This window comes from Lepisma saccharinum, chromosome 9, assembly GCF_977018435.1.
Source record: "Lepisma saccharinum chromosome 9, izLepSacc3.1, whole genome shotgun sequence".
Lineage (NCBI taxonomy): Eukaryota > Metazoa > Arthropoda > Insecta > Zygentoma > Lepismatidae > Lepisma > Lepisma saccharinum.
The window spans coordinates 36,464,133-36,490,513 of record NC_139237.1 but is presented as its reverse complement, the minus strand read 5'-3'; the positions used below and the strand labels follow the sequence as shown (position 1 = coordinate 36,490,513).

At 35.8% G+C, this 26,381-nt stretch overlaps 1 protein-coding gene across 1 annotated transcript; it reads right to left on the bottom strand.

Annotated features, from left to right (window-relative positions):
- On the bottom strand, positions 1 to 26,381 carry LOC145992005 (uncharacterized). The gene is made up of 3 exons (XM_083128012.1): positions 26,253 to 26,381; positions 15,161 to 15,682; positions 1 to 5,824 (listed from the first exon to the last, which is right to left on the bottom strand). The coding sequence occupies exons 1-3, from the start codon at positions 26,294 to 26,296 to the stop codon at positions 3,403 to 3,405; spliced, it is 2,988 nt and encodes a 995-aa protein (XP_082984138.1). The 5' UTR covers positions 26,297 to 26,381; the 3' UTR covers positions 1 to 3,402.

Here is a 26,381-nt window from a genome sequence, read left to right as displayed (position 1 = left end):
ATGTTGACCAGTGTTATTAATAACAACTCGTTTGAACCAGTTTCCAAATTCAAGTACTTAGGAGTAATTGTAACAAATTAAAATTATATTAAAGAGGAAACAAAAAGCAGGCTTAATTCAGGAAATGCATGTTATTTTTCTCTTCATATACTTTTGTCTTCTCGTTTAATATCTAAGAAACTAAAAGTTAATATATACAAAACAGTAATTTTGCCTGTAATATGACATGGATGCGAAACTTGGTCCCTTACATTGAAAGAGGAACATAAATTGAGAGTATTTGAAAATAAGATCCTTAGGAAAATATCTGCGCCTAAAAGGGATGAGGAGACAGGTGAGTGGAGAAGGTTACACAATTTAGAACTACATAATTTGTATTCATGTCCAGATATTATTAAAATGATTAAATCAAGACTACTTAGGTGGGCAGGCCATATGGCACGAATGGGAGAGGAAAGAAGAGTTTACAGGATTCTTGTTGGGAAACCTGATGGTAAGAGACCAGTAAGAAGACCAAGACGAAGATGGAGGGATAATGTTGAGATGGACCTAAAGGAAATTGGTAGGGATGGAAACGAGTATATAGATCTTGCTCAGGATAGGGACAGATTGAAGGCCTGTGTTGATGCAGCCATGAACCTTAGGGTTTAAGAAGGCTAGACAGTTAGTTAGTTAGAACATTTTGCAAAAGACCGGACTGTTCTACATTGTGTAGTTTCAGAGTTATGTTTGATTATAATGGTAACAGGACAGGACTTTTGGGACAACCTGTATTTTCTCTGAGTTTTCTAGAATCTTAAATTTTTTCCATAGTAGTCAATACACAGTGCAACACTATTTTGAACTTATTTTACAACTATATTTCCCTTGTGACCTTACCACCCTCACCCTCTTTATTATTAAATTTGATTTGACTCAATTTTGTTATTTAGCATCACTTTTCTGCCACTTTTGGATAATGCAATAATGATAATGAGTGATGATATGATGAAATTTTATGCCCAGGCCAGGATTTGAAACCGGGACCTCTATTAGAGATGGAAAATTTTAATTGTTACTCTATTGGTATTGGCATATCAGTGTACCAGTAATATTAGTGATAATTTTACCAACCTGATATATGACAGAGGTCGAGAAGAAGGTAAAGAAAATGTTAAGATGAACTGTGGATATTGCTATTTGGAGATAGATCTTTGTTTATGTCTTTTATGGAGTTTTTGTAACATGAAGTTATAAGTTACTATAAATTATGTTTAATGTACCATTTTGCCTCATTTGCGTTCACTACAATTGGTGACGAGGATAAAAAGGAAAGGTAACAAGGAAAATATGCATAAGAAGATTCATGATTTGCAATGTAATGCACATACACCCAACAACTATATCTCCAAGCTGTAACTATTGGGTGTCTATTGTAATTGTTATCATCAACAAGGAGTATACTGTAGTCCTTCAGATGTACTTCATTGGGACTCACTGACCAATTAGATGATATCTGGAGGTTGTAGAAACACACAAAATTTTGCTATTCCCCTACACATAAAACTCGGTCTGATGAAGATCTATGTCGAAGCCATTGACCAGACTGGTCTACCTTTCAGGTAACTGAAAGACAAACTATTAGTGAGAGTAGAATTAAAGAGGGAGTTTTATTGGTCCTTAGATCTGGAACCTCTTCAAAGATGGGTGTGTACTTGACAGTGTATGTATTACAGGGTGATGAGAGGAAAGTTTTGGACTAAACTTCCTTGGAAATGTCGGGGCAGAAAACTAGAAACAACTGATTGAGAAAATGTTGCTTCTGTACCAGAAACTTGAATGTCATATGACCATAAAGATACACATGATCCATTCCCACTTAAATATCCTACCCGATATCTCTGGCATGGTTAGTGATGAGCATAGAGAACATTTCCATCAGGCAATCACATTGATGGAGAAAAAGAACCAGGGAAAGTGGATCACTTCCATGCTGGTTGGTTACTGTTGGACGATACCTAAAAAAAATTCTCAGCAGCTATACAAGTGACAGGCAAAGCAACACAGGGAGAAGCAGACAAAAACAAATATATGTGGAAATACATATTGCTAAATTATAACCGCAACTATTGCATATCCGTCATAAATGGTAGCCAATTTTAAATTCTCATTGTCACTTTAGCATTCAGCAGCTCAAAATCTACAAGAATTAGTTGTTTACATTTCAGGGGCAAACATTTTGTTTAAATTTGTTGCCTACTGTTATCAAGACAGTATGCTTGGGACAGAATGCTATTCAATTCTGTACTATGTTGAAACAAAATGACACACAGTGTGTGAATATATGGTTGTACCTTGCAAGAAAGGAGAAGTGGTGGATTATTATGGTCTGGGTTTATTTAATTGAAATTAAACAAATAATAATATTAATTCTAAAGACGTGATTAAATTGATACTAAATTACATTTGAAAACTAACAAATATTTTTGTGCTGATATTAAATTATATTTTAGACAAACAAAATTAAATATAACAAGAGATATATCTGTGACAACACTCCTTGTGACACTATTTTACGCCACTCTCATGATACAGTTTCCCAGTACTCTCATATTAAATTTATAATACCAAGAAAATATATAACAGTTATTAGAAATCTGCATCTTCCATTGAAAAGGAAATTATGTCTAATACGACTTGTAATAAATATAGAAACAATGTCAATTATTTTTGTAGTGATTTGCAGTAAAAACGATGTTTGATGCATTTTTTATTTATTCCACTGAATTCATGGATTTGTAAATGACAAAACAAGTTTTTTTCTAGTTTTGAATGCTTTCTTGTAACGAGTACACAAAAAACGCTAAACATCATCATGATTTTGTAAATGAGAGGTCAAATTAGATTTGTGTTTAAAAACTTTGTTACAGTGAGCACACAAAAGGCCCATTACTGTCATGAATCCGTAAATGATGTCAAATTATCTTTGCGTGTGAATGCTTTGTTGCAGTGAGTACACACAAAGAGGCGAATTCTGTCATGAATTTGTCAATGAGTGGTAAAGTTACTTTTCTCTGTGAAGGCTTTGTAACAGTGAGTACACACAAAAGGCCAAATTCTGTCATGAATTCGAAAATGAGAGGTCAATCTACATTTGCTTGTGAATGCTTTGTTGCAGTGAGTGCACACAAATGGCTGAATACCATAATGAATTTGTAAATGAGCGGTCAAGTTATTTTTCTGTGTGAAGGCTTTGTTGCAGTGAGAACACACAAATTTCCGATTACCATCATGTATTTGTAAATGAGAGTTCAAGTCAGTTTTCTGTGTGAAGTTACTGTGCTGCAGTAATTACACATGAAAGGCCGAACACCATCATGATTTAGTAAATGAAAGATCAAACTACCTTTTTGTCGAAATGCTCTATTGCAGTGAGTACACACCATCATGAGTTCTTAAATGAGAGGTCAAACTCCCTTTGCAGGTGAATGCTTTGTTGCAGTGAGTACACACAAAAGGCCAAATACCGTCATGAATTCGTAAATGAGTGGTAAAGTGACCTTTCTGTGTGAAAGCCTTGTTGCAGTGAGTACACACAAAAGGCCGAATACCGTCATGAATTTGTAAATGAGTGGTAAAGTGACCTTTCTGTGTGAAAGACTTGTTACAGTGAGTACACACAAAAGGCCGAATATTGTCATGAATTCGTAAATGAGAGGTCAAACTAGATTTGAGTGTGAATGCTTTGTTGCAGTGAGTACACACAAAAGGCCGAATACCATCATGAATTTGTAAATGATAGGTCAAACTCCATTTGCATGTGAATGCTTTGTTGCAGTGAGTACACACAAAAGGCCGAATACCGTCATGAATTCGTAAATGAGAGGTCAAACTAGATTTTTGTGTAAATTCTTTGTTGCAGAGAGTACACACAAAAGAAGACCGAATATCATCATGAATTTGTAAATGCGAGTTCAAACTAGATTTGAGTGTAAATGCTTTGTTGCAGTGAGTACACACAAAAGGCCGAATACCATCATGAATTCGTGAATGATACTTCAAGCTACTTTTCCGTGTGAAGGCTTTGTTGCAGTGAGTACACGTGAAAGGTTGGACACCATCATGATTTAGTAAATGAGAGGTCAAACTATATTTTTGTGTAAATGCTTTGTTGCAATGAATACACACAAAAGGCCGAATACCATCATGAATTTGTAAATGAGTGGTCAAGTTACCTTTTGATGTAAAGGCTTTGTTGCAGTGAGCACACACAAAAGGATGAATACCATCATGAATTTGTAAATGAGAGTTCAAACTAGATTTGCGTCTGAATGCTTTGTTACAGTGAGTACACAAAAAAGGCCGAATATCATCATGAATTTGTAAATGAGAGGTCAAACTAGATTTGCATGTAAATGCCTTGTTGCAGTGAGTACACACAAAAGGCCGAATACCATCATGAATTTGTAAATGATGGGTCAAGTGAGATTTTAGTGTGAAGGCCTTGTTACAGTGAAAACACACAAAAGGCCGAATACTGTCATGAATTCGTAAATGAGAGGTCAAACTAGATTTGTGTGTAAACGCTTTGTTGCAGTGTGTACACACAAAAGGCCGAATACTTTTATGGATTCGTAAATGAGAATGCAAGTAAGTTTTATTTTTGAAGGCTTTGCTGCAGTGAGTACACACAAAAGGCCGAATACCATCATGAATTCGTAAATGAGAGGTCAAACTAGATTTGCGTTTAAATGCTTTGTTGCAGTGAGTACACACAAAAGGCCGAATACTGTCATGGATTCGTAAATGAGAGGTCAAACTAGATTTGAATGTAAATGCTTTGCTGCAGTGAGTACATGCAAAAGGCTGAATACCATCATGAATTCGTAAATGAGAGGTCAAACTAGATTTGAGTGTAAATGCTTTGTTGCAGTGAGGACATACAAAAGGCCGAATATTGTCATGAATTCGTAAATGAGAGGTCAAACTAGATTTTTGTGTAAATGCTTTGTTGCAGTGAGTACACACAAAAGGCCGAATACCATCATGAATTTGTAAATGAGCGGTCAAGTTACTTTTCCGTATGAAGGCTTTGTTGCAGTGATCACACACAAAAGGATGAATAGCATCATGAATTTGTAAATGAGTGGTCAAGTTACTTTTCTCTTTGAAGGATTTGTTGCAGTGAGTACACACGAGAGGTGGGATACCATTGGGAATTGGTAAGTAAGATGTTAACTGGCTTTTGTTTGTAGATGCCTTACTGCAATGAGTACAAAGGAGAGATTTCTTATTGTTACTCTTCAAATCTGTTTTCATTTTTAATGCTCTGCCACATTGATTACATTCAAATAAATATTTACCTTCATGGATTAGTGCATTAGAGGTTAAGTAACGTTTATGGGTGAAATATTTATTGGGTTGAGTAGTAACGAAAGGCCAAATATTATCATGAATTTTAACATTTGCATTCAAATTTACTTTCTGATTGACTGCCTCATTTGATGATTTAGATTTGAAAGGACTAAGATCCTCGTGAATTCTGAAATGTTTGATCAAGAGAATTCTTTTAGTGAAGGTTTTGTTGCAATGGTTACATTCATATAAGCGAATATCTTCATTAATTTTAGAATTGATATTAGTCTCTCTTGTCTGTCTGAACGCCTTATTGAATTGGCAACCTTTGGATACTGAATCATCTTTACATTTTCTCAAATGACTTTCCTTTTCATCCTTTGATTTATGTTGAATAACTTCCTCAGGTGGTCCAGGGAAGATATCTACGTCTCCCTCTAGAGTCCTCACGTCAAGAGGATCTACTGTAAAGTCCATTTCGTCCAACTTGCTGGAATGAGAAAAATATCTCTTGGAGTATTCATAGCATTAATGACTATATAATGTACAGTCATCGGCAATAAATATGAGGCACCTAGATTCTGAAATACTCACTTCCGTTCAAGGTGTTATGTGCGTTGCCTAACTCTATGATGGTTGTATTAGTTTCCATTGAAATTTTGCTATTAAAATCCACTTGTCACTGCAGAGGTAGGCAACACACATACTGCCAGGAAGAGAAGAGAGCATTTCAGGATCAAGGTGTCACATTTTTATTCCTGGTACTCTTTGTAACTTCTTAATTGACCACCCCAAAAGTATTCTAAGTCCTGAATTCATAAACATAACAACAGTGCACTTCAGCTCAAGCTGACAGTAGTCAATTTCGAGTTGGTCAAAGTTCATGAAAAATGCTGCAGTCAAAGGTTTTCAATTTTGCACATTCCATGAACTTAGAAACTATAAACCGCTAATATAACACACACACACACACTCAAACAGAAATGGTAAATTGGATCAAGAATTTTTACAATTCTGCTTGCTCGACTTGAAATCAGAGGTTTAAAACCCTGAATAGGGTTTTATTCCACCTGGAGGAAATCGCCATCAACCGCTTAGTCACGCCTGGAACTCGCTCCTCTGTAAAAACAAAGCTCCAGCCAATAACAACACCAGGATCCAGAGCGAGCCAATAAGAAGACAGAGCCCAAACTCTGCCCCATCATAGTCATATATTTAACCCTACACTGTTCTCCATTTCTACATTCCCTGATGCGCTCGAAACGTTGTAATCCAACATCGACTTAACCCGGCTGGTAACCTGAGAATACTTGTTTGAATCACGTCGCCACGAAAGCTACAATTCCAATTTTCTAATTACCATTTTCAAGATGGTAAATTCCCCACTGCTTCGCTTCCTAAATACTTGTCTTTTTTCAATAGAAAGTATTACATCTAAGAAACTTTCCACTAATTCACAATACAAGGTTTGGCTAGAAAAAAACCGGACTGTTGCTACAAAATCTTTTATTGGTTATTTTGTACAATATGAACATTATCCTCTTCAAAGAACTCCCCTGAACTATCGATACACCACTCCATATGAATCTTCCATTGCTGGAAGCAGGGCTGGAAAACATGTTCTGAAACCATGTTCATGACCCGTCGCTTTTGTTTTCACAGATTCTACGGTCGTAAATCTGGTTCCTTTCAGTGCTTATTTGACCTTTGGGAATAAAAAAAAGTCGCACGGAGTGATATTCGGCAAATAGGATGGATGTTCTAACACTGCGATCCCATGCTTGGTCAAAAAAGCCTTGACTGACAATGCCGTGTGGACAGGAGCATTGTCCTGATGAAGAATCCATGACTTGCTTTTCCACAAATCAGATCGTAGTCTTCTCAGTCGCTCACGAAGGGTCGTCAGCACCTTAATGTAATAATGTTGGTTGTTTTGCAATAGCTCGAATACTCAAGCAACGATCTTTTCGAATCAATTCACCGACATTTGCAATGTTTGATTCCATTTTTGACATGCAAGGCCATCCAGGATGCGAGTCATCACTCTCGTACCTCTTTAAACCTTTGAAACCACTCAAACACTTGCGTGCATGATAAACACTCATCTCCGTATACTTTCTTCAACAAACCATAAGTTTCTGTGGCGGATTTTCCAAGTTTCATAAGAGATTTCAAATTGGTATACTGTTCCACTTTCACATTTAACATTTTTCCGACTGAGCACAGATGTACGGTTCACTTCGTCCACAAGCTACAGCGGAACTGATCGCCGCGCACCCTGGAAAATCACACAGTCGATAGGCAGGATATCACGTTATACACTCGTGCACCGCTTGACCTTGACGCGCTTGCCGTTTGTTGACAGCAACATCAATCCGGTTTTTTCTAGCCACACCTCGTATTCAAAACAACCATCTCAGATTCAGCTCTAAGTAATTTGATTCTGCACATTCCACATGTCTGTTGTAAAGTCCGCGTGTTCATTATATCCCCAGTGGTTAACAAAGGGAGCGGTACTCTTTGTTAAAAGAAACACCCAAGCAGGCAGTTTGCTCTTGAAGTAGAAACCAACAACTGGAGTAGGAAATCGATGTTGCCAAATTGAAGAAGAGATAATGAGGAAAAGCAGAAGGAAATTGTAAAGAAAGAAAAAAAAAAAAGAAGAAAAATTAAACAATATGGAAAGAGAAAAGAAATACAGATAAAGATTAAAAAGGAAGTGTTTAAGGGTATTATCGAAAGGGGGGGGAGAGAGAGAAATATCCAACTCTTACATATTAGGCATTAATTGACACGAGGGTTCTGGGGGGATTCTGAATTAAACGTGTTTGTGTTAAATACTGAAAGTGAGTTTTATAAACCCACTCAAAAATACTATTTGTATGCATATTTACATATTTTAATTTACTACATTTAACCAATCAATGTGCTAGTTTTACGTTTTTTTCGAAAATCGAACAATTAAAAAATATGGACAATGTAACATGGTATTTCATTCAAATAAACAAACTATTACACATTCATCCAAACTATTTTCGAGGGATTATGATGAACGATTTGAGGGGTGGTCTTTAGTGATGGGCAACCCTGTTTAGGAAGGAGGGGCAGATCAAGTATAGTGTTCTGTAAAGCTAAGAAAAAAGTTGCTTTCGGTAGACACACTGTCGTAATTAAATACTTTGTGGCGATTACGATATGGTTTGAGGGTGCAAATGATGTTTTTTTTGGGGGGACACATGATATGATTTGGGGGATGCATGACATGATTTTGGGGGGGGCATGTGCCATTGGCTTTGGGGAGGATGGGCACCTCTGCTCTCCATGAAAGAAATAATATCCTGCAGTTTTGTCTTCATACTTGGGATTTTCACTAGCAGCTGTGAGTGATAACTTGCATTATGCAAAGTCTAAGAAATAAACAAAAAGCACAACACTATAACAAAGCAACAAAACAGCACCATAACACAACACAGCTAGTTAAAAAAATCAACCCCACACGTGGTTATGGCACACAAATAACGAGAGCCGCCTTGCAACTACAAGAAATGTAAAGAAAATGATGTTTTTTTTGGGGGGACACATGATATGATTTGGGGGATGCATGACATGATTTTGGGGGGGAATGTGCCATTAGCTTTGGGGAGGATGGGCACCTCTGCTCTCCATGAAAGAAATAATATCCTGCAGTTTTGTCTTCATACTTGGGATTTTCACTAGCAGCTGTGAGTGATAACTTGCATTATGCAAAGTCTAAGAAATAAACAAAAAGCACAACACTATAACAAAGCAACAAAACAGCACCATAACACAACACAACTAGTTAAAAAAATCAACCCCACACGTGGTTATGGCACACAAATAACGAGAGCCGCCTTGCAACTACAAGAAATGTAAAGAAAATGTGGCAACAACGTCTGAGTGCACGTGCTTATCGGGAGCAGTTTGGCTATTGTTAGCTATTGTTGCCAGTGTTAAGTTTCATGAAAGGGTTGCCGCTGGGAACATAATAAACGTGCGGACTTTACACTGTTGCACATCGAAATAACTTCCGGAAATGCTGGATCTTCCTTTCACCTCATGAAATACAGAGACAAATGTTAATTTCCTAGAATGGTCGATAAACTTTATGCCCAATGCTATACTCCTGGAAAAAAAATCTGTGGTTGTGGAAAATCAAACCTACCACCATCCTAGTCAGGAACAAGCACCCTACCTCTTCTCCAAGTAGCTCACATTAAAATTAGCTACAAGTTTGAAGAATCCAATGCACACACATGACGTTATGTCTATAATTTCCTCACGGCGATTTTTAAGTGGAAATGTAATCAGCAAGAATTGAGAAACACTGAAAGGGTTCCTTGTCACATTTTGTAAATGGCATGTAAATGCCGTATTTTGAACAAGTAAACTTTTAGTTACAAAGTTCTTTTCTTGTTTGTTGAAGGAGGATGTTGAACCAAACCCCGGTCGTCAAGGAACGTCAAGCTTTTTCTGCAGACTTTAGAATTCAGCACTTTATAAAGCCGGACAAATAAGATGTAGTACACTGTAAAAGCATGGTCTCACTAAAATGCAATCTTAATCTCTATATCACATGTATGTATGTATATTAATGGCAAAAAGGAAAAAAAGGGGGATAAAACAAAAACAACCACTTGTTAATATCATAACAGATAGGGCTGCAAATCTTAAATTTCAGTTCCAAACATAAAAATTATTACCTATATTATTTCAATCCTCCTATCTCCACTTTTGATAGCAATGGAACTGATCCGCCAAAGAACTTGTAGGTGGCAGATTAGTAGTTGTGTCCTTGTGCTTCAGACAGGCAACTAACTAACTCTCTAGCCTTCTTAAACCCTAAGGTTCATGGCTGCATCAACACAGGCCTTCCATCTGTACCTATCATGAGCAAGATCTATATAGTCTTTTCCATTCCTACCAAATTCCTTTAGGTCCATCTCAACATTATCCCTCAATCTTCATCTTCCTACTGGTCTCTTACCATCAGGTTTCCCAAAAAGAATCCTGTAAACTCATCTTTCCTCTCCCATTCGTGCCATATGGCCTGCCCACCTAAGTAGTCTTGATTTAACCATTCTAATAACATCTGGACATGAATACAAATTATGTACTTCTAAATTGTGTAACCTTCTCCACTCACCTGTCTCCTCATCCCTTTTAGGCCCAGATATTTTCCTAAGGATCTTATTTTCAAATACTCTCAATTTATGTTTCTCTTTCAATGTAAGGGACCAAGTTTCGCATCCATGTCATATTACAGGCAAAATTACTGTTTTGTATATATTAACTTTTAGTTTCTTAGATATTAAACGAGAAGACAAAAGTATATGAAGAGAAAAATAACATGTATTTCCTGAAATAAGTCTGCTTTTTATTACCTCTTTAATATAATTTTCATGTTACAATTTCTCGTAAGTACTTGAATTTGGAAACTGGTTCAAACGAGTTGTTATCAATAATTAGATTTTGATTATTACCTAACACTTGGTTTCGGCCTGTAGGCATATATTTAGTTTTCTCTTTGTTATCTTTCAAACCTATCTCTTTAGCTGCTTTGAAAAATATTTTAGTATTATTCTTAATTGTATTTACATCATCCCCCAGTAAGTCTACATCCTCTTCATATGCTAACAGCTGAGTCACACCATTTAATTTTAGTCCTTTGTTAGTTTCTTTTACCTTCCTAACAGCATATTCTAAGGCAAAATTAAAGAGCAATGGAGATAATGCTTCTCCTTGTTTTAACCCATCATGAATTGTAAATTTGTCACACATATTAATATCCACATGAATTTTACTTTCCGTTTCACTGGTGCATACTTTTATCATATTAACAAGCTTCTTAGGTATTCCAAACTCGATTAATATATTATATCATTTATCTCTTTTGACTGAATCATATGCTTTTATTAAATCAATGAATAGCTGATGGACATTTTGATTATATTCCCACTTTTTCTCAAGTGTCTGTCTGATGTGAAAAATTTGATCTGTTGTTGATCTGTTACATGTAAATCCACATTCATAATTACTTATAATTTCATTAGCATATGTGGTTAGTCTTGCTAAAAGAATCTTAGATAATGTTTGATATGTTGTTGAGAGTAGAGAAATTCCACGGTAATCATTAAAGTTCATTTTATTGCCCTTTTTAAACACAGGAACAGTTATGGATTCTTTCCTCTGTTGTTCTTCATCATTCCATATTAAAATATTAATTTATGAATTTGACATATTAAAGAATTCTCACCATATTTAATTAACTCTTCAAGCCGGTTCGACGTACACGTGTACGAACCCTCATAGTGCTTCTAGAGGCGGTTCGACGTACACATATACGTCCCCTGTAATAGTGACGAAAAGATGCATATTCTGCCATCTGTTGTTTTCCCACATGAACGAAAACGCATATAACTCAAGACTAGAGTGCAATGTGCTGCCATCTGTTGGTTTTCCTTCCAATTACATGAAATTATGTGCGATTGCATCACCTTATTACTTAAAAAAATAGCTGAGAAATGGCATCGCACGAGCGGGTAAAGGGCATCAAAGTGGACGAAATTTGTGCATTTTTAGAGGAAAGTGACAGTGAAGGTTCAATTTATTTATTTCTATCTACAAGTGAAAGTGAAGTAAACTATGCAGAACAGGAAGTATATAGTGTCAGTGATAATGAAAGCGAATTAGATGGCATTACATCCTCACCTGTTGCTTCATCGAATGTAACCTGAAACTGGAGAGAAGTTGATGACTCTTTCAAGGCAAATAAACTTGCGTTTTGTGGATTGTGCGGTCCCCAAAAAGCAGTCAATAATGTTCTTGATGCCATTTTGTTGTTTTTTTGACAAAGAAGTTGTAGAACTCATTGTCAGAGAAACTAACTTATATGCCGATACTTATATTGAACAATGCACATTGAAACCACATTCACGAATGCGCAAATGGCAACCAGTTACCGTGGAAAAAATATATATCTTGTTCTGGGAATATTTATGCTTATGGGTATAGTTCAAAAACCAACTATAAAGAGTTATTTTAGTAAAGATGCATCTGTTGAGACCCCAATATTTCCTAAAACGATATCAAGGGACAAGTTTGAACTCATATGTAAATTTGAAGACAGAAGGAGTACCTTGTAAGCGCAACATGTAAGTTTTTTTATTATTATTATGTTTGTTATTATAGTATAAATGTCATTATTTATACATTTTTGTGTAGTGTGAAGTTTCGTTTACAAGTACTGAAAATTTGATTGTAATTGAGCAAATGGTTTTTAAGATATGTTCAATTTTGTGACTTTATGCGAAAATTGCTGTTTTGGTGATTTACAATTACCGCCTCTCGCAGCGGCTGATGGGTATTTAACTCCCGGCTTGAAGGGTTAAGTCAGCTGGTATTAAATGAATGCCAGATGCTTTGTTATTCTTTAGCCTTTTAATAGCATCAGACAGGCAACTATTACCAAATTAAATATACAAAGAATTCATTGGTAATCATGCTGAAAGAAAATGGACAAAAATCTGATTTGGTTTCCCAGAAGTAAGTAAAAAGGTTCTGGGCTTTAAGGATAGGAGGAAAAAAGATTGGATGACTGAGCAGACCTAAAAAAGATTAAAGAATGAAAAATAATTAAGGTGGCAATGAAGTCCAAAGTATACAGAGAAGGATCAAGAAATAAAAAAATATTGTTCGTAAGGATCAAAGAAATTAGGTAGACAATCTGTCCCAACAGGCGGAGGAAGCAGCAAAAAATATAAATCTTAAAGAACTGCACAAGATCACAAAAGTTGTGTCAAGGAAACAGATGCAGAGAAATCAACCAGTGAGAAGTAAAGATGGTACCCTCCTTACGAATATTGAGGACCAACTGAAACGTTGGAAGGTGCACTTCTCTGCAACCCTTAATCGTCCCTTGGATGCTCAGATAGACCCGGGAGAAGAGGAAAATGGTAATGATGGTAAGAATTAGGATGGATGTTCCAACAGTAGGAGAAATTAAATAAGCTCTGAAAGAGAGACGTAATGGTAAAGCAGCGAGTGTTGAAAGCATACCACCGGAAGTGATGAAAAGTGACATAAACACCACGTCAACTGTTGCAGGCATTATTTGAGAAGATATGGATAGAGGGAGAGATGCTCAAGGACTGGAGGAGTGACCTGTTGGTGAAGCTACCAAAAAAGGAGGATACGAGTCATTCCATATGAAATCAACACAGCCCACAACCTGACCATCTCAGATTTTCATGACGTTTGGGGAGTTGAAACTATGCATGGAACTTAGTAACTATGAAAATTTTTAGTTTCGTTTGTCTTGCGATTGTTAAATTATTCAAGGTCAAAGTTTGCATAAATTGCCCTTTTTGAGCCCGCTTAGCTGTACTGAATGTGCTGTAACTCCGCCCCTATTTCGCCTACGAAACTCAAATACAGCTTATTGTACAGGGAATTGAACAAGCTTTCCAGTGATACACAACAAGCATATCTTTGGATAAAAATGTAATTTTGTCACGTGACCTTGACCTTTGACTTTGAATATCTCAAAATATGTCATCATCAAAAATCGTGAATAAAATATTTGGTTTCTCATGCCATACTCTAAAACATATCAAAAAATCATTCTTGGACTGCAATGGGATCAGAAGATACAAAATAATATGTGTAACTATGTGACTGATAAAAACCTCATTACATGAACTTTGACGAGTCAAATGTCCTTTAACACCGCCTACAAAATGTAAAGAAGTTATCCTGGGTATAATTGGTCATGAAAGAAATAGGTTAGGCACAGGGAGATCCCTAGCTGTGTGTCCAGCATATTGTTGACCGCCATATTGAATTCAAAGCAAAAATTTCAAAGGGAAGGGTGAATGTGATATATCAAATCAGGCTAGAATTTCACGAGAAATGAAGTGACGAAGGATTTTCCAACATATCTGTAGCCAGCAAAAAGTTATTACTGCATGCTTGTAACAATGTTCAGGCAAAACTGGTTCCAATGTGACCATACAATAATGCAAAAACGAATTACATTATGCAGCCAATGTGGAGGTGTCTTGATCAGTTTTTGAGAAATTGCAAAGGTTACAGTGTTTTTTTGTTTTTTTGCATTACTATAATAATAACAAATAGGACAGTTCCTATTATTTTAGGAAAGAAATAAATAAAGCCATGTCTATAAATTAATTAACATATTAAAAAATGAACATTATTTGCACTTTTCGTGAATATTTTGAAAATGTTATGTATTAGCAGATATATTGTAATTTCATAACTATTATGTAAGATTTGAGTCCAGGCTGTTGAAGTTATAACAATATGAAGTACAATTCAAGGTTGGAATCATAGTAAAATTATACTGAATATATTGGTATTGGTGGGTAACGGTGAGAGTATTGACATCAGTATCAGTTCAAAGTGGTATCGGCTCAGCCCTAATATAAATGAGAAAAAAAAATTGAATTGAAATATAATCAAGAAACTGACTGATGAAACCAGCTTAACCAAAGTACATGAATTTTGTTAGAAACCAGCCATCTACTAATTTTTAATATATAAATATTATTACGAGTCACTTTGTTGGAAACTGATGTGAATACGATACTGTAAACAAACCAGTAACTAGCAGGAAAAGGCATTGTGATGTGTAGTGTTATGTAGTATCCATTGATATCAATATAAGGAGATTTCAATCCTCACAGATTTAGTTTTTTGTATAATTTTATAACAGTTGCACAAGTATAGTGTAATTATACCTCCATTATCATGCTAGCTTATAATACGTGTTATACATAAAAATACATACCTCAGACATGGAGCTTCAAAATCATCTTCGATTTTCAAATCAAAAAGTTGGATAGTTTTATCTGTGATGGAAACTTCTTCACTCTTAATAGTATGAGCCTCATCTTCATATTCTCCATTAGGGCCTATCTCAACTATATCTAGCTCAGGTTTAATAGTTTCTGCTAAGGTAGTTTGAGAAGTGAGTTTGTGTTCTTCATTGCAGGTTGTTGAAAACTGTGTTTCAAATTTGAATTTTGGTTCAAAATCAGGATCTTTCAAACATTTCACGGATACACTTTTTTCTCTATCACACAAAAAGTTGTCTTTCACAGAATTTTTCACAACCAAATCAAATTCCTTTGACTCAGTACTCAGCAACGATTCAAGATTCATACTATCACTTCCTACACTCGTAGCCGAAATTTCTTTATATACAGTTGACAGTTCGTTGATTGTTTCAACATTTCCGTTGTCCAACAGAATAAAACGTTCAATAGATGTCTCATGTTCTGATTTGGAACTGGAATCTGGTAATTCAACACTAAAAATGAAAAGATATTTATAAATGATTTTTTGGTGATTAGAAAAAAATCATGCAAACAAGTAAATTTTCCTGTTTTAAAAACAAGAAAATCTTTTAATACATTCAATCCTGTCCATGTACATCAAAATTGTAGCTCTGGTAAGAATTCTTACTTGTTGGATCTTTCATGGAACAACACATACCTTAAGAGGAAAATGGAATTAAATATATTTTTTTACGTTTTAAATCATTTGTGGTACATTAAATGGTTTAAGAAACAACTTGACTTCAAATTAGTTCCTTCCTAGAACATAATAAAATTTTGAAACTAACATTATCTAGCTTTCAAAAATTATTTCAGCCTCCTTCAGCCTAAAAGTTGTTGTATCTTCTTACAACTCCTTGCTGCACGTAACCTGAAACGAAGTAAAAGAGCAGGCTTCTTGCACTATTTCTGAGGATGTTTTTAATCTCTCCTTATCTTTTGATGTGTTGTGCATGTCCTGTGCAAGCCCTTTAACCTTTATGAAGGGGATCTTTACACCCTAATATTAAGGGTTTTATATAAGAAAATATTTTCACTTGTACTTTGAAGAGTGTAAAATGGCATACACAGTCTGACAATTAAGTAGACTGATTTTATGCTGTCCCAGGTGTACATTCTATCTGTAAAGTAACATGTTCATGGTGCATTGTGGTCCACAATCTACAACATGCCAGTACATCATGCACTTGCAATGGCTATGCTGGGAGTTATGCCACTATGCCGGGAAACTGCTCACAGAAATAAATATTTCTTGAATTCCATTGTTGTGGAGGATGAAACATAGCATTTTGGCTGTGGTCCTCGTACGAAATGACAAAGTGCAGAATGCATGTTGCTAATTTTACAAAGGGGCAAGAAAATGCAGCTCCAAAAGTCAAGGATGAACCCAATATTGCATTTTATTGTGATAGCAAAGGCATTATTCATCATGTATATGTTGCAGAGGGTGAAACTGTATTTTCCTGTTATTATCAAGGTGTTGTACATGATCATGGAAGACGACTGTTCACTTCCGGCCTTATTATCCTGAACCAGGCAGTTAGCTTCTGTTCCACGACAATGTACAGTGCCATCAGCAGGTAATGGTTGTCCAGGCATTCTTTGCCAGAAAAAAAGTGAGTCAGTTGAATCATCCTCTCTACTCCTCAGATCTAGCTCTTGTTACTATTTTCTGTTTCTGAAAGTGAAGCTTATTCCAAAATTATGTACTTTTCATGCACACAGGAACATCCAACAGGCTGTGCTATCGAATCTTCAAGTCATACCTACCACATGAAAACCTGCAGATGTTGTTTCAATCATTGTTTCCTTTTCATTTCATAACAAAAGACTCATTATTAAATTGTCACATTGTTTATGTTACGACACACCCAAATATTTTAATTTATTCATTCATTTATGTTGAGAAATTGATGATTTCTTTCACATTCAACGTGTTAAACATAAAATGTGCTTCCAGCATTCACCACCCTAGGGACACTTCTTGACCAGAAGAAAACTCATGCTGGGCATTCGGACAAATAACCACTAAACACATGCTCTCAGATACAGACTTCACCAACTCTGAAATGGCCTTCATTTTAAAGATTTTCAGCAACCCACATATGTGCCTCTTCATGCACTAACTGATCGAGTTTATTTTTGTTCCATTGAGCTATTATTTGCCACATGTGTGTGTGCGGCATTTTACAATGAGCTGAATATAGTGAATTCTGAATTTAAATCTACCGGATAAAATTTCCTGTTTTGAAATTCTTCCATTAATTTATGTAACATGGATGTTAGAAAGAAAAAAAAACAGTTTACATGTTCAAAATATTTAAATAATTACACTGGTCGACATTGGTTTGGATGTCTCGCAGATGACTGTTGTGTCTATAATTTCAGCATACTGATTTTTTTTTCGATAAAAAGCTGGAAATTTTGGCTTTTTTCAATTACAGCTAACCGATTTCACTTGAAGTTACTGTTATGAGTTTACAGGTTTGTCGTGACATATTTTACAACTACCTAAAAAAATTTAAATAATATAGAAAGTCACGGGACAGATATTGGCCAATCCCAGGAGACACATGCATAGTGGTTCAGATACAATTTTAACCAATTTTAACCCTAGCTTACCGAGGGAGGAGGGCTTGCAGGCCCACCACCTCTATTTCTTAGATATTTCAACTGTGAAAAGTTTTATAAAAAATTGAAAATAAATTACATTGTTCGAAATATTTCTGTATTTTGTTCGTAAAAACATAAAGTAATGTAATTAGGAGGCAAAATGCATTTGGTGGAAATATCTGGCGGTAGCTTTGAATGCATCTCATTTGAGACACTCATGTCAATAACAGTGTACCAGGTGGTTATAATTAAAGTGATGGTGTTCAGAGTGGTACAGCACGGGCTGCAATGAGAGTAGCACTCTGAAACTTCGTAGATATGCTAATGAAGCAATGCGCTTGCGAATTATGCAGAACAAAAAATTAGTTCCAATTCTCGCCACCAGGGTAAAAAATGGCACTGTAAGCAGTTAAAACGTGGTATATTTACAGGAAAAAGGCAGGAAAGATCAAACACACGAGAACAATGGTTCTGGCATGTTTATTAGGAACTATGGTTACAAGAACTGTTCAATGTGGCCTCCCAATTCAGCAACATGCTGCATTCGTAACACGGCACGGTAGACGGTTGCTCGCAGATTGTCTGGTGAAATCTGAGCGACATGTCGTTGTATGCTAGCCTTCAGATCAGGCAGAGACCGGATATGTCCCTGATAGACACAATCTTTTAAATATCCCCACAGCCAGAAGTCACATGGATTAAGGTCGGGGGATCTGGAAGGCCATGCATCTGGAAACTGCCTAGAGATGATGCGGTCATTAGTGAATGTTTCTCGCAACAAATCTTTCACGTGGCGAGCAACATGTGGTGTTGCCCCATCTTGCATGAAAATGGTGGTTCTTCATCACATTCTTCAGCCCATTAATTGACATGGGCCCTCTTCTCAGCCCTTTCTGTTGGCGATATTTCTGCAGTGCAGCGTTGCTATTGCTCCCAACTTCACTAGCAGTTCACGGTCTTTCTTCGCAATAGCCATTGCTTTTTACACGGAAAAATTCAAACTTTTAATGTTCGGCGAACATTCACATCACTAAAGGAAAAAAGCAAAAAGCGTGACCAACAACAACCAGGGAGCTCACACAATGGTTAGGCAATACCACCAACTTTGACGTCAGAGTTACGGAAAATTCCACGTTTTGACTGCTTACAGCACCATTTTTTACCCTGGTGGCGAGAATTGGAACTATTTCTTTTTTGGCATAATTTGCGAGAGCATTGCTTCATTAGCATATCTACGAAGTTTCAGACTGCTACTCTCATTACAGCCTGTGCTGTACCACTCTGAACACAGTCACTTTAATTATAACCACCTGGTACAATTGGTTGATAATGATGGTAATTATTGTAATTATTATATTTAATAAACAACTGCACTTATACAAACAAAAAAGCATTAATTAAAAAATATTATAGATTTTGTGAGTTTGTGAATTATAAAATATTGGTGTGACACACACATGCATAATTGGTTGAGTTTTTTATTAATGATAGTAATTTTTGTAATTATTATAATTAATAAATAACTGTACATATATAATCAGCAAAGGAAGCAGTGAATCAGTAATAAAATGGTTTCTTAAATTTTAGTGACAAAAAAAGTGTGGCCTGTGAGTCGACCCCTGGTACGGGTAAGCTATGGTTAAAACTAAACCTCTAGTTCTGATGAGCACATCTGACCACGAAATGGACTTAAAACAAGCTTTTACATGTTTGTGTCTCAATTTAAATATTGATGTCATAAAATATGAAACAAATGTGAATATCAAAATATTTGATGTTTCAGGACAATTAAAAATCTTTACTGTTCACAACACACATGCAGAAGTATACGTATTACAGGAATGTGTGTATAGAGCGACCACAAGGAAAAAAAAACCTTGGACAAAAAGTCCCCGTGCACCTTTCCCTTCAGCTCGGGCCATAAGGAAGCATGGTCAACTCTCCCCCTCCCCTCCTCACCGGAGTACGGTGCACAGGAGTCGCGGGTCTGTGCAGGTTTTTTTCTTGTGATTCCACTATATATCCTGTTTAACGGAGCTTTGAGGTGGAAGCAACACGTGGCTCTTGGAAACCAACCCTTAGAAGTAAATTTAACCTTTCAAACAAAAGCAACATAAGCCTGTACAGTTTTCTCAGGAAACTTTCAGACCGAAGCAACAGGTAACATGTGTCACTTGGAAGCACACCGTCAGTAATCCATTCACCCTTGTGAAAAGTGCGACAACAAACTAAACATATCACTTGTATGTTGCTCGGTCTATATTGTTTTCTCAATAGCGTGCATTGTGCTGCTTTGGTCTGTTGTTCTTGGATACGCGGTGAATGTTTTGCTTTATCCTGAAAGAGACTGTCTCACTTGTCATTTGTTACTTCAGTTTGAAAGCTCCTTTAATGATGTGCATCATGTTGCCTTGGTCTTGCTTGTGCATGCGTGATGAATGCTTGCTTATGGACTGAAGGGGCCCATATCGCTTGTCACTTCAATGTGACACTGACACATTGTCATGTGTTGCTTCAGTCTGTAGCTACTTCATCAGAGAATAAGATTTAATTTAGCCTGTAAATCACAGAGAACAAATTGCAAGTACTGTTGTTAGAAAAAGGCCAGTTTTTTGATAGAAGTTCCTTTTATAATAATGAGTGGGCCTCTGGAGTGGAATAAAGTAATGCTGTTGCCTTTTAATAAGAAGGGGTCTGAGGTTCAATCCTCAGTGGAGGCAGAGTGCTTCAGATTTCATTTCAAACTGTAGGTCGAGTTCAGATTTCTTAAATAGTCTTTTTATTATTATTATTATTTTTATTTGTGGCCAATCTTATTTGCTTCTGTTTCAGTTTAACTGGCAGTGTTTCTTAACTGCCGGGCCACAAAAGGACCGTTGGACAACTAATTTACATTTAATTTTATATTTGACAAGTCTATACATAATTGAACTATGATTATGCCAAAGTTGATATATTAATATTAATTAAGGGTGCATATTAATTTCCATATAAACTTTTAAAGATCAAAAATGTATTTATTATGTAAATACATTTACTGGGCTGTAGTCTCACAAAGGTTGAGAACCACTGCAACAAGCAGACAAAATACATCACTAGAGTCGTTTTCATGTTCAGAAGAAACAATGGGCTCTTATGGGCAATGCTTTTCTTATGGGAAATACGAGCACGCTGTTGTGAAATTTCTGGATTTACAAATTTAGCTTAAGTAAAATCGGTACCTGCAGTTTTGCAGGAAATTTTGTAGAGAATACGATGGTGAACACAAAAAACTGGTAACTTGCTTACATAATTTTAGATAAATTAAAAACACAAATTTTCTGTGAAAACACAATTTTTACATTGTTTTCATTCCTAACATTGAAACATGCCGTAAAATTGAAGCATTCATTATTAAAAAAAATGACACTGTTTTTTAATTGTCATAGGTGATGGTGGTACTCAGAATTTATCAATAATTTAAAGCATATTTGCATGAAAAAATATCCAAATAAAGTATGTGGAGATTTTTTATATTCGTGCAGTAGAAAATGTCGTCGCTGGCCATTTCATGTTCTGTAATTCCAAGTAAAAACTTCCAGCGACAAAGTTGTGGAGAAAATAATGAAATTATTTTTTACAACCACTCAAAGGTTCCCAGAAATATTACTTCCATGCATTTGGAGTTTCTTTTTAATCCGAACCGTGCGCGAAGTAAGGAGACGTTGTCTGGCCATCTTGAGCTGGCTCACCGCAGCATTCCGGCTAATCACCACCAAGTTTTCGAGTTGTTATTTTATTTCCATTCAGTGAAAATATGAACTTCATGCAGTTTGTTATAATAGAATTCAAATTACTTAAATTTAATAATTGACAATTATTTCCAATGCTGCTGTTGTGAGCAACATTAGTGCTGTCTCAAATACACGTTGTTTTTATTTACATTACTGTCGACATTAATACTGAAATGAAGATGACCTTTCAGTTTCCAACGTACACATAAATTCATAGACACCATATTAACCTTTGAAAGGATTTCCAACACGTGACAAAATATGGGGCTTCAACATAGAAATATGACATGCCTTGCTTGAATCATTCACGTCTTATCAGTTCACGTGGGCCATAACTCATTTGTTTGTTTGGGTTGCAACTTGAATCTAACCCATGTGCCAGGTTCCCCTTACTTGAGTGAGAGATCTGCTTTGGTCTGTTTAGACTTTTTCCCTCTCTCGAAAAAGTGTTTTCAGTTGGTGAGCGCTCAGTGATTTTTAATTTTTTAAGTGATTTCTGAAGTGTCATATTCGTGCATTACACTCGCGTGTGTAGCGATCGCAATGGATCATAGTAAAAAGGATAACTGTAACGTTCACAGTATAATAATAATATTAATAATTACATATAATAATCATTATATATACAAAATATGTAACACCTTCATTGTGAAGGAAGATCATCATTTCCCGGCGACATGAACTAGCGCTGTATTTCTCCATAATCGCCGTTGTGTCTTCTGAACGTGAAAACAACAATAGTTGCTCTTTCACCAGGCTTAGCAGCCATTTAACCACATTATACATGATGTACTGGAAAGCCAGAATACAAATATATTGATTTTCAAAAGGTAGATCAGTATTTCATTTTTGCATCATCTATGTGTACGTATAACAAATTCAAACATTGAAAATCATATCATACTAATAGGTTCTATTAAAAACTCATACAAAGATACTCTAGTTAAGTGAATATATTTATACTACATATATATATTCAATAAGCCTACCAAAATATGAAGATAACGCTCGGAAAAAACAGCCCATTCAAAAAAGCTGTTTATGTCTAGCTACTAATTTCATATTGTAAATTGTATTTTATATTTAGAAATGAGTGTCTATTTTACAGTAGGGAGATAAATGAAAACCATGGAACAGGAAAAATACTGCCAACTCTTGTATTTTAATTGATTTGAGACACTTTTGTGAAAAAGTTGAAAAAAGCCCAAACAACAAGACATGGAAAGAACTCAGGTGTTTTTCCCCCAAAAAAGCAGATTTTTTTCAACCACTTCCAACTCTAAATATAAGTGAACATAGAATTGTAAACATTTAATCTACCTTTCACATTCATGTGATATCTTTGCATAAAAATTGAATGGACATTAGTTACGTAAGTTTTTATCTTTGAAATCTCACACAAAAATTTCCATCACAAAATGCCAAAAACTCAATGTTATAATATGGTAGTTTGAACTTTGTGAAGTAGGGAAAATCCTGACCTAGGGAAAGATACTGACGTGATGGTTAGAAATGGATGTAATTTTTGTGATCAGCATTCAAAATACTTCCAGAATCACCTATTGGCTTGGATTTCGTAAGAAGGTAAGTTTTCTACGTAAGGTTTTTACTAGTTTTGTGTTGTTTCAAAACAAATTTCAATACTTTATTATTGTCTTAGAGCCATTTTCTGAGCTTCCTAGTCTGTTGCGGCAGACAAAGGTTGTTCACGTAACAAAATAAGGGGGGTGTCAAACATATGAGCACAAATCATGGATGGTGCACCAAATTTCGACAAGTGTCGAACCTTATTAAAAAATACACAATGTTGGGTTTTGATGTGCATTGAAAGGCATGTTGTTTACCATTCACAAAAATACCTGTTTCATAGCCCTACGGCAATTGCAACATTAATCCGACAGGGGGGTGTCGAAGTTTGGTGCCGTGCATGTCGAATTTTGGGACATTCCCTGAAATGTCATTTCTGGGCTTTTTACACACTTTTTCTCTCTTCTGTCATTGCTATTTCCATGAAATCACTCTTTCTTCCTCCGTCACGAAATGTGAGGGACCTGAACTATACAAAATTGCAATAATTATACCAAAAAATGTCACGTTATAATTACATGTTTACATTGGTTTAATGTGATAAACTGAACTAAAATTCCATGCAAATTAAATTGCCGAATGATGAAAATTTTGTCTTATGTACGATTTTTTAATGTTCTTGACAATTCTGTGAAAATGTTGCAAAATTGGCCTGATTAATGATAAATATTACACTGAACTAAAATTTGGCCTCATACAGTACACAATTTTCTTTGTTCTATGATTTTGTGAAAAATGTAGGAGTGTGTGGGACAGAATTTTTTGAGTCGGGGTGGGAAATGTTTAAAATTTCCCGAAGCTCTGGAAATCTCGAATTCTACACGTCATTTTCACTTTAAGTGATTGTTTTTGCATTTCTGGTACAAAAACTAACAATTTTCGATAAGTTCTAGCCATTTACAATGCAGAAAATATGGAGAATTAACAACTTTTAAAAATGTCCATTCGGTATTTCCCAACTGCTCGGAATCCCAAAAAGTCGGGAATCAGTTCCCAGCCCTGACTTTTCGGGATCCTGCACACCCCTAGAAAAATGTTGCAAAAATGAGAATAAAAGTAAGCTTAATTTTAATTTATTCTCTGATTAAAATCAGTTTTTCGTGATCCTCACAATGAGTAAGAAGGGGACAAGCTTGCTTCTTTCTGAATCCTAAAGGAGGCAAATTCTTGCCCAGCGAGGAACAAAGGTTGTACACCGGAGCCGCTTGATAATTAATTTACATTAAACTCAGCCTTATTTGTTCCTTACTTTAGTTTCTTTTGGCCAAGTCCAAACACCTCCAAGAAAGCAAAGAGAAAGACTGCCTGCTGTGATTACATCTTCTTAAATGATCAAATACTTTACAAAGGAGGAGGATTGATTTGGTGTTTTAAGTCCACCTCATGTACAGTAAGGCTAATCGGGACTGGACCTACAGCGTTTAGTGGGATCCGAACCACTATGTGCCTGCTTCGGGGATCGAACACGGGACCCCTTGATTACAAGGCGATGACGCTACCACTGCTAACAAAGGAGGAGAAAAAGTGTCAAGTAGAGGAGGCAAAGGAGCTAGAGAGCTGAAGAAACTTGCTGCACAGAACGAGAAGACAAAGAGTTAGGAAAGAAGGGAAAGAAATGGGTTGAAATGAGTGACTCAGAATCTTCAGATGAAAGTGCACTGTCATTGAAAGAAAGTGATTCTGACTGGCAAGAGGAGCAGTCAGATGAAATGACATAAGAGATTGTCAGTGAAAGTGATGTAAGAGAAGGGGGATTTCATTCTTGTGGAATTTTTAGGGGGGAAAAGAAATGCATCAAAATTTACTTACTTACTTACTCTGTGTTTTTCAGGAGATCCTGGAAGATGTAATAAAAGTGATTGGACTTAAGTGTGTTGATGTGGCCAAGAAGGAATTTGTCACCAATGAAAGTGATGTTTCATTCATATCAGACCGTCAAATTATTGGTCATGTTGAGTTGCCAGATTTGGTAATTAAGGGGGAAAGGGTCACATATGTTTTCAAAAAGTAAATGTCTAATAGAGTTAGGTTTGATTTTGAGGACTCGCACCTAACTTCAGACAGAAAGTTGTTTTGCATTTGTTTAAAGTTTATGTTAATTAAATATTAGTGTTATATATAATGTTACCAATATCCCAGATACCAACAGCAATTGTTCCTTAGCATCTAGGCTTGGCTAAGTAAATGTTATAATTAGTCCTCAAAATTTTTTCTTGTTTTTGATGCACCATTGGGAATCACCCTGTAAAACTATGTTTCAAAGCTGTAATATAAACGCAATCAACATTTTCAGGGTTTTATTTGCTTTGATGTATCTAGCCTTTGGCATGGTAAGTAATTCATGTTAATATTTAAAATTTTGTTGAGCATAAAAGAGGAGGGGGGGTAAACAACAAATCTTTTTTTGTTCAGTTCATGCCCTGATAAATTTGTAAATTCAGTTGAATATAATGAAATGCCAATAGAAGGACATGTGCAGTTATTGGTATTATTAACATCTGCATATTTAGTGTCTGATGTTGAGATATAAGGGGATGTCGAATTTTAGTACACAAACTGTTGAACTTAAGGACAAGGTGTCGAACTTAGGGACATATTGTAGGATTCACTTTCTGATTTTTTAATGATCATGTAACGTAACTGTTGGAATGCAAAATACTTTTTGGGTGAAGGTAGAATCTTTAAACTTTCAGGCAAAAAAAAGATTACTCGCATTTATGAAATACGAAAGCCACTACAAGCAATTAACTGCAAAAATTTTCCTTAACCTGTCGAACTTAGGGACGTTTACCTTATTGATTTGAATCTCTATTTTCCAAAATACACGGCAGTGTTACCATTTTATTTTTCTTTCTACAAAATATGTGTTTCCGACCAAATGAGTCCACTTTATGCACAGAAAGGCTAATCAGGACTGGACCTACAGTAAAATGTAGGATCTGAACTACTATGTGCCTCCACTGGGTATCGAAACCAGGACACCAAGGTGCCAACGTTACCACTACGCCCTTCAGACAAAATATAAAGCATCACATAGCAAAATATAGAAAGCCATCATTCAATAACTTACCATTTATCTGATTCAGCAGTCTTGGCACAAGTGACGTGTGACATTTTGGTAAATAATTCATTTGTTAAAATCTTTGATTTGATTTTATTTCAACATTTGGCATCTCTGCTTCTTCACAATTTATTTTAG